This window comes from Protobothrops mucrosquamatus, unplaced genomic scaffold (genome assembly GCF_001527695.2).
Source record: "Protobothrops mucrosquamatus isolate PMUCROS unplaced genomic scaffold, P.Mucros_1.0 scaffold270, whole genome shotgun sequence".
Taxonomy (NCBI): Eukaryota; Metazoa; Chordata; class Lepidosauria; order Squamata; family Viperidae; genus Protobothrops; species Protobothrops mucrosquamatus.
Window position 1 is genome coordinate 1298807 of NW_015386615.1, and position 18256 is coordinate 1317062.

Consider the following 18256-nt stretch of genomic DNA (forward strand, 5'->3'; position numbering starts at 1 on the left):
TATACAATCCCCTTGATGATCACCGCTACTGAATAGATCCAAGCCAAAGTCATGAAAAGAGGCATTGACCGGCTCAAGATACGCAAGAATCTAGAAAGGGAGCAGCAGGCAAACAAAGGTTTAGGAGGATATTTTCAGAGGCAGCAGCTATTGTTTCTAAAGACTCTTAGACCCAGGGAATTAAAACTATCCTAGGAAGCATTCTTGTTGTCACCATCTTGAAGATACCTTTGAGATGGTTGAAGGAGGCTTCTTACAGCACCTTCCTCTCAAAGGACTGTAGTAGGGACTTTTTTAAAGCAGAAATTCTATTATATCCTCCAGCTAAGAGAAGGTGTGATTTTAAAATTTGTCACAATATGGCAGTGATGGCGAACCTTTTAGAGACCGAGTGCCCAAAACCCGCCCCCCACCCTCGTCCCCGCTCTGCCCTGCCTGCTGGGCCACCCACCACCTCCACGGCCCACCACAGATCACCCAGGTAGCCCAGCAGTGCCATGGCAGCCACGCCCTCCACCCATGCCCCACAGCATCATCTATGCATGACGGGGCATAAGGGCGGAGTCTTGTCCCCGCTGCCCGGTTACCATGTCCTTGGCTATGCTGCTTCCCATGGGCTGTGCCCGTGGGCAACTGTCCTTTGGAAGAGCTGCTGGTGAGGAGGGGGCCGTGAGAGGAGGCGGGGCTGGGGCAATGGTGCGTGTGCCCACAGAGAGGGCTCCGAGTGCCGCCTCTGGCACGCGTGCCATAGGTTCGCCACCACTGCAATATGGCTTGTTCTGCATTAAGGTGGAGCCAGAAATATCAACAGGATATTCATCTAATAAGTCTTACGTGTCATCCACATAACATGGATAAGGCATCTGCTGAACGTAGACACCAGTTTTCTTCTCAGAGCCTGTCAAAGTCCGTATGATTGCTTGCTCTATTACATCCTGCAAGTAGGCGAAGCCTCCCCAAATGTAGCGCATGTCATCAAAAGGATCAGCTCGAGGACCTGGGTCCCAGAACCTGTAAGAACAGGCAAGAACAATTTACTGCTGTACTGACTGTAAATTAAAGTTCTCAAGTCTGAGACTATGAAGTCAGGATCTTAACAAAGCTCTGCTCCAAAGGATGCTCACTTGTCCTTGATTTTGTTGGTCCTTTCCACGCTATCAATATCCATCCGAATCTTATATTTGACATGATGGGGCAAATTCACACTCTGAGGAGCAATTTCAGGAAAAATTACGCCAGCCCAGAATCGTCTCTGGTCCAGCAGTTCCATGGATTTTCTGATAAGCCATCCTTCGTCAGGCACAGCTTCCAACTTGTTCAAATTGACGCACTGAAATGACAACCAAGAATTGAGTTAGAAGCTGAAGTTTATTTTGGAGGGAAAATTTGAAAAAAACCAAAATGTTGTCAAATTTTTGCCTAGGAACTTGTTTTCTGACTTTGATTCTGCGTGAACTTTTGTTTATTTTGCTGTATATCATAGTTTGCGGCGCTTAGAGGGCCTTAATTAAAAGCATGTTTCTAGAACAGAGTCTGTTCTTATGTCATTTTAGTCAAAAGTCCTGTTTGACTTCTCACAACTTAATTTGAAGAGTAGGAAACTTTCCAGACATTTCAGATGGCAGTTTCTATAAAACTAAGACAAAATTATCAATGATCAGGGATAATCAAAGCGGGAATCCAAAACCAGGTTGCCTGACCTATTTCAAAAATGGTGACAATAGGTTAGTGACTTTTATGTATATCGCTTTTCCTAAACCAAACAAAAACTCCAGGGATCTGGTTTAGGTCCCTTGAACAATTCATGTGGCAGAGCACTCATGGGTATCTCTTCTCCAGTTAGGAACCTTAATCTCTCTGTGAGAGACAGATAAGTAACAATAAAGGAGAATATTTGTAGCTCAGGGTTGAAATGAGAGGTCCTCTGAGCTTGCTTGTTTCCTTAAAGACGTTTCACTACCCAAACTAGATAACATTATCAGAGAGCATCAAGGACCCCTCATAGATAAGTAAGGACCACAGATAACTTCCAGGCTAACAAGGAAGGAAGGAAGGAAGGAAGGAAGGAAGGAAGGAAGGAAGGAAGGAAGGAAGGAAGGAAGGAAGGAAGGAAGGAAGGAAGAGGAGGGAGGGAAGGAAAGAGAGAAAGAAAGAAAGAAAGAAAGAAAGTTTAAAAAAACCCTCATCTATCACCATAATCCCTAATTCAAAAACTCATCCTGTATGTCTTCACTTCGTTCCTCTTATAAAAATCACCTTTTACTTTGGAATCAATCATCTTAACAAACACAGAAAGTAAAACACTTCCTTAATCGTCCATCAAGAATAGGAGACTCACTTCCATAAAACGGGAAATAGTCATAATGGCTTGATCAGTTTCATTGAATGCATTCCTCCAGCTATAAGCAGAGCCATTCACTGGACGGACATCCTCAGGGTGTTTTGCCAGGAACTGGGCAACCTCTTCCATGGTCCATCTTGAATTGACCAAGTATTGGTTCCAAAGGAGCTCACTCTTCAGCAAAACCTAAAGTAACCAAAAGAGCCAAAAGGTTTAATTTAATTAAACTCGCTCTGAAAAGAGGGAAAAAGAAGAGCTATTGTCATTCATTCATTCCACTTGAAAGTTGAGCTTATTGTTACAGAACAGGGGATCTAAACTTCTGTAAGGTATGGTATAGCAGTTTGCTATATAAGGAGAAAAACAATAAAATTTCTATTTCTATCAATGTTTATCAATAATTTGAAACAGGTGTTCACAGCAACCTTCCCCAGCCTATTAAAGGTCTTCGGGCAAAGTGGTTACAGGTATGCAGGCAGGGAATGATGGGGAATCACACTCCAATATGTTGGCCAGATAGAGAAGGCGGTTGGCATGCAGCAGCCCAAAAGGAATTCTTGTTTCTTTTTATGGTTGAAAACATAGTAAAACTGCTTGTAATTTAATTCTGTTCTGATCTTTTCCTAAGAGCTTGGATTATTTGAAAACCATTTGTTAGGTCAGCTGCCAACTTTGTTTCCTGTCCACCGCTCCTCAACCTGCCATGTTGACTGCCTCGGGAATCTCTGTAAAACATTTATGCAGGAGATCTGGAGTGAGGCCTTCACAGGACCCCTTACGTATCACAGGAACCGTATAGACTTATGGGATGAGATAAAAAATCAGTCTCTTTTATTGCACCCTCAATCAGTGAAAGAACAGGGCACGGTTTCCAGGCTGGTTCCACCAGGTGGCAACCTTGTATAAGATCTCCAGAAAACCAAGTAGCGTTGAACAAAGTAAACAACCATTTCTGAAGCCAGAACAACAGGATGATGGAAAAGGAAGAAATTGTTTCCATTTGTATGACCCAAAATGGCTCTAAAAGCCCAAGGCTTCCCACTGGCCAGTTCAGTCCTTGTGTATGGAGTAAAACTGGAGCAATTCATGGAGCAAGCAATTCTTCCATCTTTACTTAGAAACACGTCCTGCACGTCCTGGGGTACAAAATTGCAACCCCTTTCTCCAGGACTGGAGTAAGGTGCCACAAATTATTTCTGCCAGCAAAAAGACACCACTGTCAAATTGAGATTCCCTGCTGGCAGAATAAAGCCTGAAGTGGCTTGATATCAAACTGTATTACCCTCAGGGGAATGCAGCCTAAGAGGGGCTTGCCTCCCCTCCCCACCCCGAACTGTAATCTCCTTTGCGTGGCCACTATACCTACTCTGCCGCTTTTACATCGTGATCCAGATAGTCCTCAACTTACAGCCATGATTGAGCCCAGAATTACAGTCCTAAGTCATGTGGGTTGTTAAATGTGTCAGCAAGTGACTACACCCGATTTTACACCCTTTTTTGTGGAGGTTATTAAGCCAAGGCCAAGGCTGTCACGTGAAATTGACTGCAACAGACTTCTTGCCAGAAACATATAAATAAACCCAAAATGTCATAAATTCTGATCACATGACCGCGGGATGCTGAAGATGGCTGTAAATGCAGGCCGGTTGCTGGGTGTTGTCAATCAGAATTTTGAATTGAGGTCACAAGTAGCCCTGGGGAGGGGGGGATTATCTGTTGTAACTTTAAATGGTTGCTCAGCAACCAGTAGTAAGTTGAGGACAATCTGTATTTTTGCACTGTTTTGGCTTTGGGCAAATCCAATTCCACTTTCTGTTCCTTTTTTCCTTTTCCAGCTTTTTCTTGGGGGGGGGGCATATGGTGCTTCATATAGCCCCAGACACCTGGACGTTGGATTAGAAGGCAAATTGATTACATAGCATTTGCAGAATGATGTTGACTAATGTTGACCAAAAAGCCTTTTTAAGTAGTTGCATCTTTTTATTTCTCCCTTCTGGGTTCCTCAACTTTACCCTTCATTTCTTTGTGTAAAATTATCCTTTTTCACAGACAGACAGCTAGTGGCGTCTAGCGGAGACTGCAAGCAAAAAAAAAAACAAGTGAACCGGAAAGGTTATAGGCCTGCATATACTTAAATATTCTGTTTATTATATTTTTTAAGGTAGGGAGCAAAAAAAAAAATCCTAGCTCTGAGAGCAAGTGCTAGAAAAGAATGTCAGCCAGCAAACAATGGGAAAGCTATGTGATTTTGCTGCTGGTTACATCTGTTCCAGCTGTGACAACACTCCAGTGCAGGTCACGTTGACCTGGTTGCTCTGAAGATACAGAATAGCAGAACAGATTTTACATGCTTTGCCCTGATAATTTCAGAAGGAACAACTGGAACATAAGGTGACAACCAAAGACTGACAGTTATGTCCCAGTCTTGAAACTAGAAACTAAAAACAAAGTCACATGATGCAGGAATACTATGAGACTGCCAGGGGAAGCAGGCAGCAAATCAGAACGGCAAGTGTGGTAAGGGCTGACATCTGATGCCAAGAACCTACGTTTTCAACAGAATAAAACCAGCACAGATTTTGCACTGAAGGTAAGAAGAATAGGGAACAATAATAAGAAAGTGAACAAGAAATAAAGAAAAATATTCCAAGCAGTCCCAAAGATGCTTTTTCAAAAGGCCACTGGACTTCGTTTTTCTTTGAAGACGTTTCGCTTCTCATCCAAGAAGCTTCTTCAGCTCTGACTGCTGAAGAAGCTTCCTGGATAAGAAGCGAAACGTCTTCAAAGAAAAACAAAGAAAGTTCAGTGGCCTTTTGAAAAAAGCACATTTGGGACAACCATGACCTGGATGGCTGAGAATCTCCACAGACATTTATTCCAAATTGGTTCTAAGCAGGTTCTGAGTTATTAAAATCCTCTTTATAGATCCGCCATCTGTTTATATAATGCAGTGGTTCTCAGCCTTTTTAATGCTGCGACCCCCAACCAGTCGTAAGTCGAGGACTAAACCGGTCGTAAGTCGAGGACTACCCAACCGGTCGTAAGTCGAGGACTTTCCCTGCCCGGGAGCACCGCACATGCGTGGATCCACCCCCTGCGCCGGCCGAGGCGTAGCTGGCAAGCGGCAGAGACGGAGCAGGCCGACCACCAGCTGGCCCAGCCCAAGGGAGGTAAGGCACCTGTCGGAAAAGGGGGAAAAAATGGCGGACAGCCTTGCTTGGCGACCCCCGTGAAATGGTCGATCGACCCCAAATGGGGTCGCGACCCATAGGTTGAGAACCGCTGATATAATGTATAAAAAGTCTCATTCAAAGATGGGAGTATATAAATTATAAATCAGCAAAAACCAGCTGCCTAGAGTTGCTGCAACAGTGAGATGGGTAGCATATAAATTTAATTAATATTTATTTTAGTATTTTATTAAAAAAAATAATTTTTTCCAAGCTATGTTATGACAGCTTTTGGGGGGGGGGGATTTAGGAATGTTTTCCTTTTTTTATGTTATCAAATTGCACAAAAATCTGTGATTTTTCTCTGTTCTAGGTTTTGTTCTGGGCCTTATTTGAATTCTTGTATATTACAGTGGTGTTTTATGTGTCCTGCGTTTTCATTTGTTAAATGATTCATGTGTCTAATGATCATGCATCCCTTAAAAATTAATCAGGAACCTTGGATTAAAGAACTATGTTTTACTACAGGGCGGCACAGCTGAGTCCTCAGAGACAAGACATCATCTCCCTCCCTCAGTTAAATGTGTGAGGAACCACAACATGTGCTGATGCCCATTTGTCTCCTCTGTCACGCTGAGCAGAGCTGGAGAGTGGAAGGAAGATACAAACAACAGACAATATCCAGAGAAAAGAAAAGAAAACCCGGCCTGCATCTTGTCCAAATCATACCTTTACGGTACAGTTTGTGTTCCTGGTTAAACTCTAAAGCCACATCCTGTCGTGTGAGAGGATGCCGCAACCTAAACATCTATCACAATCCCCCAACTGACTTTTGTGTCGCTGCCAATTATTTGGAAAGAGGCAGCCGGGAGAGATTTTCCTGGAAAATGTTGTCCGTGTTTTGCCAATAGCGCATTGTTCTTCTCACATGCCTGGATTCCTCTACCATTTTTTTTTACAGTCTATGTGAATACCTTTTACAGTCTATGTGAATACCTTTTTCTTCAAGCTTGTCTGCCTTAAGACCAGTGTTAAGGTTAGATTCAGAGACTGTTTAGTTAAAAAGCGGTGCACAGATGGTAACTGCGCTTTCCTCCCGTATGTGTGAAGCTCTCACCCCATTACATCACACAGGCGGGAGAAAGAACACAAAAACTGACCCTTCCCTTTACTATAAATAGGGCTTGTATCTTACACTATGTCCTTGAATCCATGCCTGCAAGGTTTCTAGTTCTAGCATTGGCCAGGAAAAGCATGACAACTTGGCACTTCCCGGGTCTGTTAGGACTCTGCATTTGAGCGTCTTCAGCCAGCAGCGCCACGATTAAATAAAACCATTACATTGTCCATCTGTTTTTGATAAACTCTTAATTCCTTGGAAAGGTAGTTTAATCAGTGAAACATATCCCTTTTAGAAAACCAAAGAGTTATTTCCTTTTTCTCTTTTCCCAGAAAGCTTCACACACAGAAGAAATATGAACCCAAGACCCCAAATCAATGTCTGGCAGTCTGGCCATTAAAAAAACACTGAGTCTCCAATACTAAACAGAAACACTCGTGAAAACGAAATGGAACGAAAGCCTTTCGGTAATATCCAAAGAACGAAGCTTAAAATTATTTACTGTTATGATCCCCTGTAGCTAATTAAGTGTCCTGCTCCATTTGGGGAGTACAAAAAAAAAAAAGGACAGCTTGCAAAGTAATATCTGCGTACATGTTCTCTAGTGAAATGTATGCACCCAGCACAACAGAAAGTGAAGCTTGAATACCCCTCATTTTGCACACTTCTCAGCCACATCCTTGGCAGATGTTCTTCATGCAGAATAGCCTGCGGAATAGCCTGATTTATGGACCAGTCAGAATCTGTCTCATGTCCTACAAATCACCCCATTCAACACATGGAAACACAGCAGGGAGAGGCACTGTGTATATAGCATTGCACCTTTCTTCTCTGTCCCAGGATATTATCACATCGCACGGGCAAGAGAGCTCCAGACAAAGGAATTTGGCAGAAAGAACCAGCTACTATACTCAGACATGGGCAGAAACACTCAAGGCCAAATGGTCGGTCACAATACTAAAATAAACAAACCTTTTGTAAATTTGCCCCAGTGTTATCAGAGAGACAAAGGAGTTATGGAGTTATGACATACTGACCCGGATCAGATCCATCTCCTGGCTTTCTTCCATGAAAGTTTTAAGTTTTGGTTTAATCTCTTCCCACATGCCTCCAAGTTCATGGAAGACACCTAGCTCTTGGAATGTCTTGTTGACCTGGAACAACAGCAAAAAGGGTTTTAAAATCACTTAATGTAACATATTGGCTTCCAGATGTTTTGTTGCGCTAAGAACTGATGTTTTAGTGAGAGGGGAAAAAAGGAGATGTTTCAAATTAATGTCCTAGTACATTCCAGATGTTCTGGACAACAGCTCCATCACTCCAGGTAGTAGGGATAATAGATTTCTGGGCATCAAGCAAACGATAGCTTCTTAGGCTATGTAATTTAACAAGTGAGCTAGAAGCTTACAGAAGTTAATCAGCATTAAATATATGAGTAGAATCGTCTAGGACAGTATACCAACATCAAATTTGTGAAAAGACGACCCAGGTATAGAATTCAGTCTGGCCTTTGGCCATCAAGACTTTGAAAGGGACAGTGCAGACATGTCCAGTGTGTCCAATCTCCCAACCAACAAAAATAAAGTGGCCAAAACATCATGCCTATATTGAAAGATCTCATTTAACCTATGAACTCTATAAGGGGTCGCCCTTGAAGACTACCTGGAAGTTACAACTGGTCTGGGATGCAGAAGCACATGCAGTGCTGGGCAATCCTTTTATTTATTTATTTTATAGCACTTACTCAGAGGGATTCTGGATATCATTTACCACAAAGGGGGGAGGGATAAAAAAAAATGATCTAGATTAATGCAGAAAACAGAACCAAAGTCAAAGACCAAGATAGATATCCTCAATCAACAAGCTAAGGTCAAAATACACTGAACTAAAACAGATTTAAATTTTCTTACTGAATTAGAGTAAGTGTAGGAGTTATGTGTATTTCTGGAGCAAAGATGTTCCATAAAGTCGTTCATGACACCCTGTTGGACTATTGCTAAAACAAGCTCAGTTTGGCCTGCTGTGACTGGCAACTCTCCAATATTCTAGTTAGGACTAAGCAAAAAATCTTCTCCAAATGTAGGAAGACCGGAGAGATCATTATACTGTAAAACTATAATAATTTACAGTAATGAATTGAGGTATTCCTATTTTCTAACTTCTGCTACAATAATCACTGATGTCAGTTTCTCTCCAGGCTGTTGGCTGGGAGCTGTGCTTTTTCCCAACAATACTCATCACACTGACGCTAAGTCCTGAGGGAACAAAAGAAGGTGGCTATTAACTGGTGTTCCAAAGAAGAATCCTGTTTCCATTAATACCTTCGGCAGCAAAGAAAAAAAGTCTTTAAAAGAAACTATTGCTTCCGCCACAATTAATAAAGCTTGTGTAATTTTAGTCTTTCTGATACAGGTAGTCCTCGACTTACAACAGTTCATTTAGTGACTGTTCAAAGTTACAACGGCCCTGAAAAAAGTGACTGATGACCATTTTTTACACTTACGACCGCTGCGGCATCCCCATGGTCCCGTGATCAAAATTCAGATGCTTGGCAACTGGTTCATACTTATGACCGTCGCTGTGTCCCAAGGTCATGTGATCCCCTTTTGCGACCCCTTGACACGCAAAAATCAGTGGGGAAGCCAGATTCGCTTAACAACCGTGTGACTATCTTATCAACTGCAGCGATTCACTTAACAACTGTGGAAAGAAAGGTCGCAAAATGGGGCAAAGCTCACTTAACAAATGTCTCTCTTAGCAGCAGAAATTTTGGGCTCAGTTGTGGTCATAAGTCAAGGACTACATGTACCGCCTTGGAGCCCTTTTTCAAATCTGCCCTTAATGAATACATAAACGCACCATTTCAAGATAAAGTCTCAACATTCGATCCAAAGTTACAGCCTGAGATTCCAAACTGGAGATGCTAGAGAACAAAATCTGATTCCTTTTTTCTAGCCCTGACCTGTCTCTGACTTTTCCATTCTTCTTGGGATTTCAGTTGAGAACATTCAGCAGCAGAAAATACCAACATGTCCCTTTGCTGGGTGGACAAGAAACTGGGTTAAGGTTCTTACCTCTGACATAATTGTCCTTGTTGCTGGTGTATCAGGGCTGTACAGAACTTTTCCAACAAGCAAAGGCTTCAGGGCCCTCCAGATAATCCTGGAAAGCGGGTTGGATTCCAGGGTCTTCATTAAGTTATTGCAGAAAGGTGCTTTAAAAAAAATAATAATCAGAAAATAACTGTGGGTGATAAAAATCCCATGCCCAGAACATTCCCAGCTTGGAGAGCACACTCAGGTTTTATAGTACAAAATTATCCACCATTTCTTTCCTCTCTAGCTTTTGCATGTTTGAGATGGCAAGAGGTGGTTCTCTCAATGATTTGCCACACAGAAAACATCTGCAGGCGTTCTTGGATTCAATTTACTTACTGGTATAGTTATCATAGAAATCCACTGCATCGTCATCAGAGCTGTTGCTTCCAAACAATGCTTTGTAATTGTGGTCTTCATACCAGTTGAGGGACTTGATCTGCAATCCCCCTCCCTCAGGGTGGCCACAAACAATTCGAGATACTGCCTGGTAGATATCAGCAGAAGAACTTGTGGAATTCATGTTGGTCAGGAACATCACCTCTTGTCTCATGTCACTCCAACTTCTCATGCTCACTAACTGCAAGTCGTAAGACAAAAAGAAAGGAGGGTATAATCTATCAATGGTATTTTAAAAAAATGAAAAACCACCCTAGTTTCTTGCAGAATTGGAACTATGAAAAAGTTTGCCACTGCCATTTTTCCAGTTTATAGCCCAGAGTTTTCCTGTTCAAAAATACTGCCCAGGTCAGGAAAGACTGCTCAATATTTCTTGAGATCAGTTGGCTAGCTTTTGCAATCTCAGCTGAGCAACATAATATTGCTTCAAAAAGCAATGCTAATTGCTATCTACTCATTAAAAAGTGTCCAACAAAATAATGTGCCAATCCTGATTTCAATTGATTAACTATTTTTAAAAGCCACATTTTTGTATCATGTTTATTGTGGTTGCAATATTCCATTTTCTGTGTGCCCAATTTTCCTCCTTAAACATTTTTGCTGGTTTACAATAAATGCTTTGTCTCCCTTACTCTTTGCATCGTTATCTTGGATTCACTATAGAGTGTACACTAATTGAACTTAGTTTTGATATCTTCCTGAAAGAAACAGAAATTTCTTTAAAGCATAGACACCTAATACAATTGTTCAAGTCAATAAAATGTAATAATCATGATCATGCATAAATTCTGATCCAATTAAGGCACTCAGTGTTGTGATACATAAACTCTAAAATAAAATGCCATGTAAAATATATCCTCCATGGATAAGCCAACCCCCATTTTCTTTATGGTATTTTGGTTAAAAATTTGAGGTTCACCTTAGCCATGGATACACATATATGCAAGTATATAGGAGTACTTTAAGAAGGTATTACCATATATACTTGTGGATAAGCCGATCCGTACATAAGCCAAACCCAACTTTGGGGGGCTATATTTTGGCACTCAAAATTGTTGGGTTATCTGCCTGTATACTGTATATGGTAGCTTTAGAGCACACAGGAGTACAAAGGTAGCATGTAGCCGTAACTCATGAAATAAGCTGCAGCAATTTTTCAGAATTGAATCAGAAATATTATACGGTCCATGCCCAAACACTAATTACAGCCAATCCTCTTGCCAATTACACTTTGGAGCAGTAAAACACATATTTACTTATATTTACTTTCAAGAGCTATATGAAGAACAGTCCAGGGTGCAAATTATCCAGGAACAATTCACAACAGTAACCTCACAAGCCACATAGTGCAGAAAAAAGGGAACATCACCACTGAACAGACTCCATTTTGATTAGGAGATTACCATGAGGCAGCTGGTGCAACCGTTAGCATGGATGCCTGAGAGCCTCCAGCTCTTTGTCTTCCAGCAAAATGGAAGAATGCTGGTAGGACTGGTTAATGGCCAAAAATACTGAAATGCCACATGCTAAGTCAGTATTTCCCAACCTGAGCAACGTTGAGATGTATGAATTTCAGCTCCTAGAATTCTTAGCAATAACTCACATGGAGGCCACATAGCACCATCTCGGAAGTGGTTAACCTTTGGGGAATGGCTGCAATTCATTGTGGTCGCTCCAAAATAGCGCCTGCTTCTGAGGTGATGCCATGCAACTTCTGCACTATATAGAGAGATCAATAGGCAGATCAGCTGGCTCTCCTTCCTGAAGGCAATCTCCAAGATCTTGGAAGAGAGCCAGCCAATCCGCTCCTCAGCCTCCCTATACTGTACAGAGGCCAAATAGCACCATCCTGGAAGTGGGCCCCATTTTAGGAATGGCCGCAATTGATTCCCAAAGGTGATCTCTGAATAGGAAACCCACATGGCAGATTGGCTGCTCCTGAAGGAGAGATATGGAAACGGTACATGGACCCAGCCATGATGGTATGAGTGGGGAGGAGTGTATGAAATCCAGCAGGGGAAGGCCAAGGGTAGGACATGTGTGAACTGAGGAGGTGCAGCAGTGCAGGCCTGGGTTTGTACTAGAGCTTCTCCTATCCGAGGCACTCTGCTTAACAACCACAAGGGCCTAGAACAGGGATTGTGGTTGTTAAGCAAGGTAATCTCATGAATGCCTTGCTTAACAATCTCCATTACAGTCATAAATCGAGGACTACCTGCAAGGATTTGAAGTATCCCTCATATCGCAGTACAACTCTTAGAATTCCTTACCACTAGCCGTGCTTGTTGCCAGTGCTGGGAGTTATGACTGAGAATCATTTACGGTGCATCCTTGCTTTTAATACCGAAAAAAAATCAGTAGTGCCAGAAGTAAGAATTTAGAACCAAGTTTGTTTTTTTCCTTCAAAGTCTGATTGTCTGTGTTTTAAACACCTGGCCTCAATCCCTACTTGTAAACAGCATAGCCTGTTCCATAGAAACTGGTTGACATTACTACTTAAAATCATTTCTCAACAGCTAGAAATGGCTGGGTTTAAAATTGGCATGTATTTAAACAGGCCAGAATATTCCCACCAGTGATGCATCTCCTTCCCACCTTCATAGAAAAAGGCAGCCTAACAAATGCAATGTCTCCCCCACTTGTAAGGAAATCAAAGACAGAGAGTATAAAATTCATTCCTGTAAGTATTTGTCACAGATATACAGGAAGTCGGGCTACGAAAAGCAAGCCATACATCCAAGGCTGGTGGTCATCTGCACTCCCACAGCACAATGCCACCCCCAAAAGCAGCCTTTGTTTTGAACTTAAATAGAAATGGGGGGGGGGAGGGAAGCTGTTTGCTACTTGGAACAACTGCCAAGGAGAAATCACATCCCTCAGCCAGACCTATTTTACATCCACATCAGCAAAGAGAAGATCGTATGACTAAAAGAAAAGAAGAAGAAAAAGACAAGAAGAAAATAAAACACAGGAAATGATACCAATGGTCTGATGATGCAATAGGAAAGAGTTACACAATAATCAGAACGCCCCAGCCCAGGCAAACTTTTAAGGCTATTCTGTTGCCTGTACTTCGTCCTGATTTCATCCAGATTCTTTTGTTACTTCTGTTTTCCAGCTAAGAAGAGTTGATGCAGGGTCTAGGATTCAAGAACCGTTTCCTCCAATGAGAAATAACTAACATGGAAATTGTGATGATGGGACAGACCTACACATCTACACGCACATACACAGGGCACCAGTCCTCCACTGAAGCAATGTGCTCAAAAAAACCTCAAGTGACCTCAGACAGCTAGAGGTTATTATAGTTCAGAGATTTAACATTCCAAAGCTGTGGAGCCGGAAGGGAAAAAAGAAAATACAGTAACTTGTGTAGACTTTTTTTTTTCATTCTTTGCTTAAAGCAGCAAAGTTTCAAAAGTAGGCAAAAGCATATTTAACATTCAAAAATCCTAATGCTTTATACAGATTAGCCCAAACTGAGAGTTTATTTGCTCAGAAGGGAAAAAAAGGTACTGCATAATGTCAGTTATAATTTAAAAAAAAAAAAAAGGAGGGCAGGCGCTAGGCCAGGGGTAGGCAACCTTGGCTCTTTTATGACTCGTGGACTTCAACTCCCAGAATTCCTGAGCCAGCATTGCTCAGCTTGGAAACCTCTCCCTTTCCCCGCAGCGTGGCTGGCTCAGGAATTCTGGGAGTTGAAGTCCACGAGTCATAAAAGAGCCAAGGTTGCCTACCCCTGCTCTAGGCTTACAAACTGAGATAATGTGGATTATCACACAATTAACAACCCATCAATCCACATTTCACATGGTTTCCACTCACGGATTCCATACTTTCGCCCCCCCCCCAATAATAATAATACATGCCTCATATTCAAGATTACCCACTAGGATCCAACCACTTCGGCAAAGGGGAAATAACCCAAATCCATTTGAGGCAACGCCTATAACAAAACGTGCACTGTAAGGTCACAAACAAGCTCATTTCTTACACATTTGCACTGCAATACTATACACAGGGGGTAAAATTTCCATCACAATGTCACAATGCAAATTTGCCACTTGTCCTCCACCTTTTCCACGAACACCAACATGCCCAAGATCACAACTCGTTGGCTATGTTGATTCACATTATGACTTGAATAAGTGGCCTGAGACAAAGAGGTGGAAAACACACTCTACCTCTTTAAGAAGATTCCCGAGGCTCTGGGTCAGTGTCTCCATAGTTCCCTTAACATCCTCCAGGGTTGAATTGAAGGTGATCCCTTTCTGGAAGAACAAATGGAAGTTTACAATTAAGTGAAAGTTACTGCAACATAGAAGGAGTAGGGGTCAGTTTGACCATTACATTTAAAGAAAAATCAATATGGATGTATTGAATCAACAGGCCCAGTTTGGAAAAAAACCAAATCCAAATCAGAACCACCACTTATCTCTCAAAAAAGATACCACTAGGATCCCATTGGCCTGCTTCTTCTTCCTTGTGTGGTTCTGATCATCCTCATATTTATATCTTTGCACATCTCACATGGCATGGCTATTGCTATGGAGAATTATCTCACACTAACCCAGACATGTCAAACTCAAGGCCCGGGGGCCGGATGCGGCCCGCGAAGTGGTTTCATGTGGCCCGCGAAGCCATCCTGGAAACAGGAACGGCCCCCGCTGCCTTGGCCCTGGCCCAGGCCGACCGGGAGCCAATATACAATTTTGTGGTGGCCATCTAGGCTGAAAGGCATTCAGTCTTAGCTCCACAAGGCCGTCTAGAAACAGCGAGGAACCAGCCCCTGCCGTGTTGGCCCCGCCCTCTGGGTGCATGCTGGGCAGGTGTCACCCTTTGTGAGGAATGAAAAAATGGACCATGCCTTGGCACTTGCCCCAGTCCCATCCCCTTCTGCCAGAGACCCTCAGATCTGTCCCACTCCTGCCCAGGCCCCCACAGGCACCCTTGACGCGAACGATGTAGAGCTGGCCATGCCCACCCAGTAGGCCGCACCCACCCTGGCCACACTCACTCGGCCCCCGAGGGCAACTGCAATGCTGATGCAGCCCTCAATGAAATTGAGTTTGACACCCCTGCACTAACCCATAGGATAATTTGGATCTGATGCTGATCCTGAGGGTGGTCCTATCTTTCCTGTTGCCAAGCATAATAAAGACTCAAATCTATTTGCTTCAAGAAAGGATAACTGTCTTCATCAAGTTATCCAGAAACCTTTCTAATCGGCTATGATTCTTTATACTCAATAGTTGCTAACATTTACAGCAGATATAATAATAAGGTAATTATTTAGAGGTGGCAGACTTTATATCCCCTGTAACCTGACTTCTGCACTAAAATGAGCCATGTATAAGTGTGAGGGGACAAGTGAACAATAGCGTACATTATTTTTTTGAAGATCTTTACATCAGAAATCAGCAACTGGCCCTCCTAAGTGATAATTGGCACCTGTTTTCCAACAAAAGGTGAAACCACAATTTGATGAGAGACAGAGTCATAGACAAAAGGGCGGCAGCAGCAAATGGAATATAGAATGACTAAGATTGGAGCTGAAATACCACTCCAGTGTTTTTCTGAGTCAAACCACTAAGCCGTAGATATTTAAATTTTCTGTGAGGAAAACTCCATCAAAAAGTCAGCTGTGGCTTTTTGTGCCAATCTGTGGCTGTTACGTGCCAATAATACATGATGGATTTTAATTATCTGAAGACGTTTTGGGACCTGGCACTGCCTGAAAAGCAGAAAATGAATAAGCATACTAATACAGTATAAGAAGTTGGTCTGCGTACCAGGTTGACAAGGCAAGATTAGAAAAGGACGCAAACTATTACTGAGAAGAATTTTCTACTATGCCTTATTCATATTGTGTTTCATTAAACATTACTAATGGAAAGCAGCCTCAAATGCTGACAGAAGACCATAAAACTGACTCTGTAAAATTGTTCTCCTTCTCTTTAAACCTCTCTTCCTCCCTTCCCTTTTAGAGCAAAGCAGCTTTCTCCAACCAAGGGCCTACCAGTTGTGCTGGGAACGGTTATCTAACACATCTGAAGGGCATCACACCGGGGATAGATGGATTAGAGATAGAGGCCATACCTTTTTTAATTCTCTTACTCCAACAAAACAGAACAAAAGACAAAACTTCAAATTAAATTAGGAGTCTTTATTGTCTATGGATCTAAATACCTAGGACAGTGATGGCGAACCTTTTAGAGACCGAGTGCCCAAAAACTGGCCCCGCCCCTGCTTCACCCCCTGCCCCGCCCCCACCTGCCCGCAGGGCCACTCACCACCTCCAGGGCCCGCCGCAGATCGCCCAGGCAGCCCAGCAGCATCATTGCGGCCATGCCCTCTGCCTGCGCCCCGCAGCATCAACTGTGCGCGATGGGGTGTGAGGGCAGAGTCTTGTCTACATTGCCTGGCTGCCATGTCCTTGGCTGCGCTGCTCCGCATGGGCCACGCTCGGGGGCGACTCTCCTCCAGGGGGGCTGCTGGTGAGGAGGGGGTCACGGAGGAGGCAAGGCTGGGGCATCAGCATGTGTGCCCACAGAGAGGGCTCCGAGTGCTGCCTTTGGCACGCGTGGCATAGGTTCGCCACCACTGACCAGTTAATCGAGATAACTGCACATTAAGCCAGGGGTCCCCAACCCCCAGCCGCAGCCCACTACCGGGCCATGGCCTATTCAGAACTGGACTGCGTAAAAGGTGGGTGGGTACACATGTGCCCGCAGTTCCATTTGCATGTGTGCTCAAGCGCCACAGTTCCCCCTCCCCCCCAGCCGGGCCACCAAGTCGCAGAGGTTGGGGACCGCTGCATTAAGCCATTTCCCATTTTTGAAGCTGTTGGATCATATACTTCTAGAATGATGACACTGGTTGTTAATAACTGATGAAGCTTTGATGGTGGAGAAACAGTACAAGCTTTCAGGATAGGAAAAAAAGGATGCTCTGGAATGAGCCTCAACTTTATATTGTATTGGAAGCAACTTTGGGACAGTGATATTCATGAAGCCTTTATGATTGGCTGAGCAGTCTGGCTGTAACAGACAGATGAAGTTGGAGAACAGTGGTTGGACCCACATACCCTCCTGAGCCAAGCTTGTTCAATCATGAAGTCTTGAACGAGACACGGCATTCTTCAGTGCTAAACCCCAATAGGAAGATTCAAAGACTTTTTTTTGGTATGCCTTCAAGTCAATGTTGATTTCTGCCACCTGCCAGGACATGTTTCTGAGTTTCTTGGCAATACTTTCAAAGTGCTTTCCTTCTTCCTAGAACTGAGAGAGAGGGACTGGCCCAAACTCACCCAGCTGGCCTTGTGCCTAAGGTAGCACTAGAACTCACAGAATCCCGGTTTCTAGCCTGGCGCCCTAACCACTGAACACACACACACACACAAATCATCATAGTCAAGGGCAATATAAAGTCCACCTAGGCTTCTGGATGCCATTGACTAAACTATCTGAGTCGCAAAGAAAAAAAGGCAAGCAAATGGATAAGGAAGCTTAGAAAAGGATAGAGAAAAAGAGCAGGTGACCCATCACTGATCAGCCAGGAGCCCGAGAAAACTGCATGATAAAGTGGCGCCAAGACGTTTGCAGAAAAGGGCTTGGAACTTGGAGAAAATGTGATTCAGGTGAGGAAGAAGCAGAGGAAAAAGCTGGAGGGAGAAGCCTGAGAGGAGAAAGAAAAACAGATCACCAGGTAGGTAAACAAAAAAGTTGCACTTGGCCAGGTTAGACTGCAGATAGACAGAATAAACAAAACAAAGGCAATCAAGCAACCAAATCTAGGAGACAAGAAGTCATGAAGAAATGTATTATACGAAAATGAGACGTACCTTTCCTTACAGTTTTAAAAAAGAGGTTGTATCCCCAACCATGTTGAAAGCATCATACGTACCATAAGGGGCTTTATGAAGTCCATATTATCCTGGAACACTCTTTCTAGAGAAGCAAGCTGTTCCTTCGACATAGAGCAAATTAAGGCACGGCTGCCATTGTTGATAGCCACCACTTCTGGCAGTTTGGTGAAATTGCACAAGTCTTCCACACTTATCCGGTAGCCAGATGTAATGATCTACAAATATTGTCCAGATGTTACGCCATTGGGAAATCAGCTTTTCTGC

General features: G+C 43.1%; 1 protein-coding gene across 1 annotated transcript in view; it reads right to left on the reverse strand.

Moving 5' to 3' along the window:
* ABCA1 (ATP binding cassette subfamily A member 1) overlaps positions 1-18256 on the reverse strand; it is a 109548-nt gene that overhangs the window by 63931 nt on the left and 27361 nt on the right. Inside the window, exons 6-15 of the mRNA XM_015814658.2 lie at positions 18031-18207; positions 14310-14396; positions 10066-10306; positions 9706-9845; positions 7665-7785; positions 5377-5393; positions 2339-2515; positions 1125-1330; positions 835-1011; positions 6-90 (exon numbers count right to left, since the gene is read on the reverse strand). Coding sequence (XP_015670144.1) covers positions 6-90; positions 835-1011; positions 1125-1330; positions 2339-2515; positions 5377-5393; positions 7665-7785; positions 9706-9845; positions 10066-10306; positions 14310-14396; positions 18031-18207 — 1428 coding nt within the window. The remainder of the gene's footprint in view (positions 1-5; positions 91-834; positions 1012-1124; positions 1331-2338; positions 2516-5376; positions 5394-7664; positions 7786-9705; positions 9846-10065; positions 10307-14309; positions 14397-18030; positions 18208-18256) is intronic.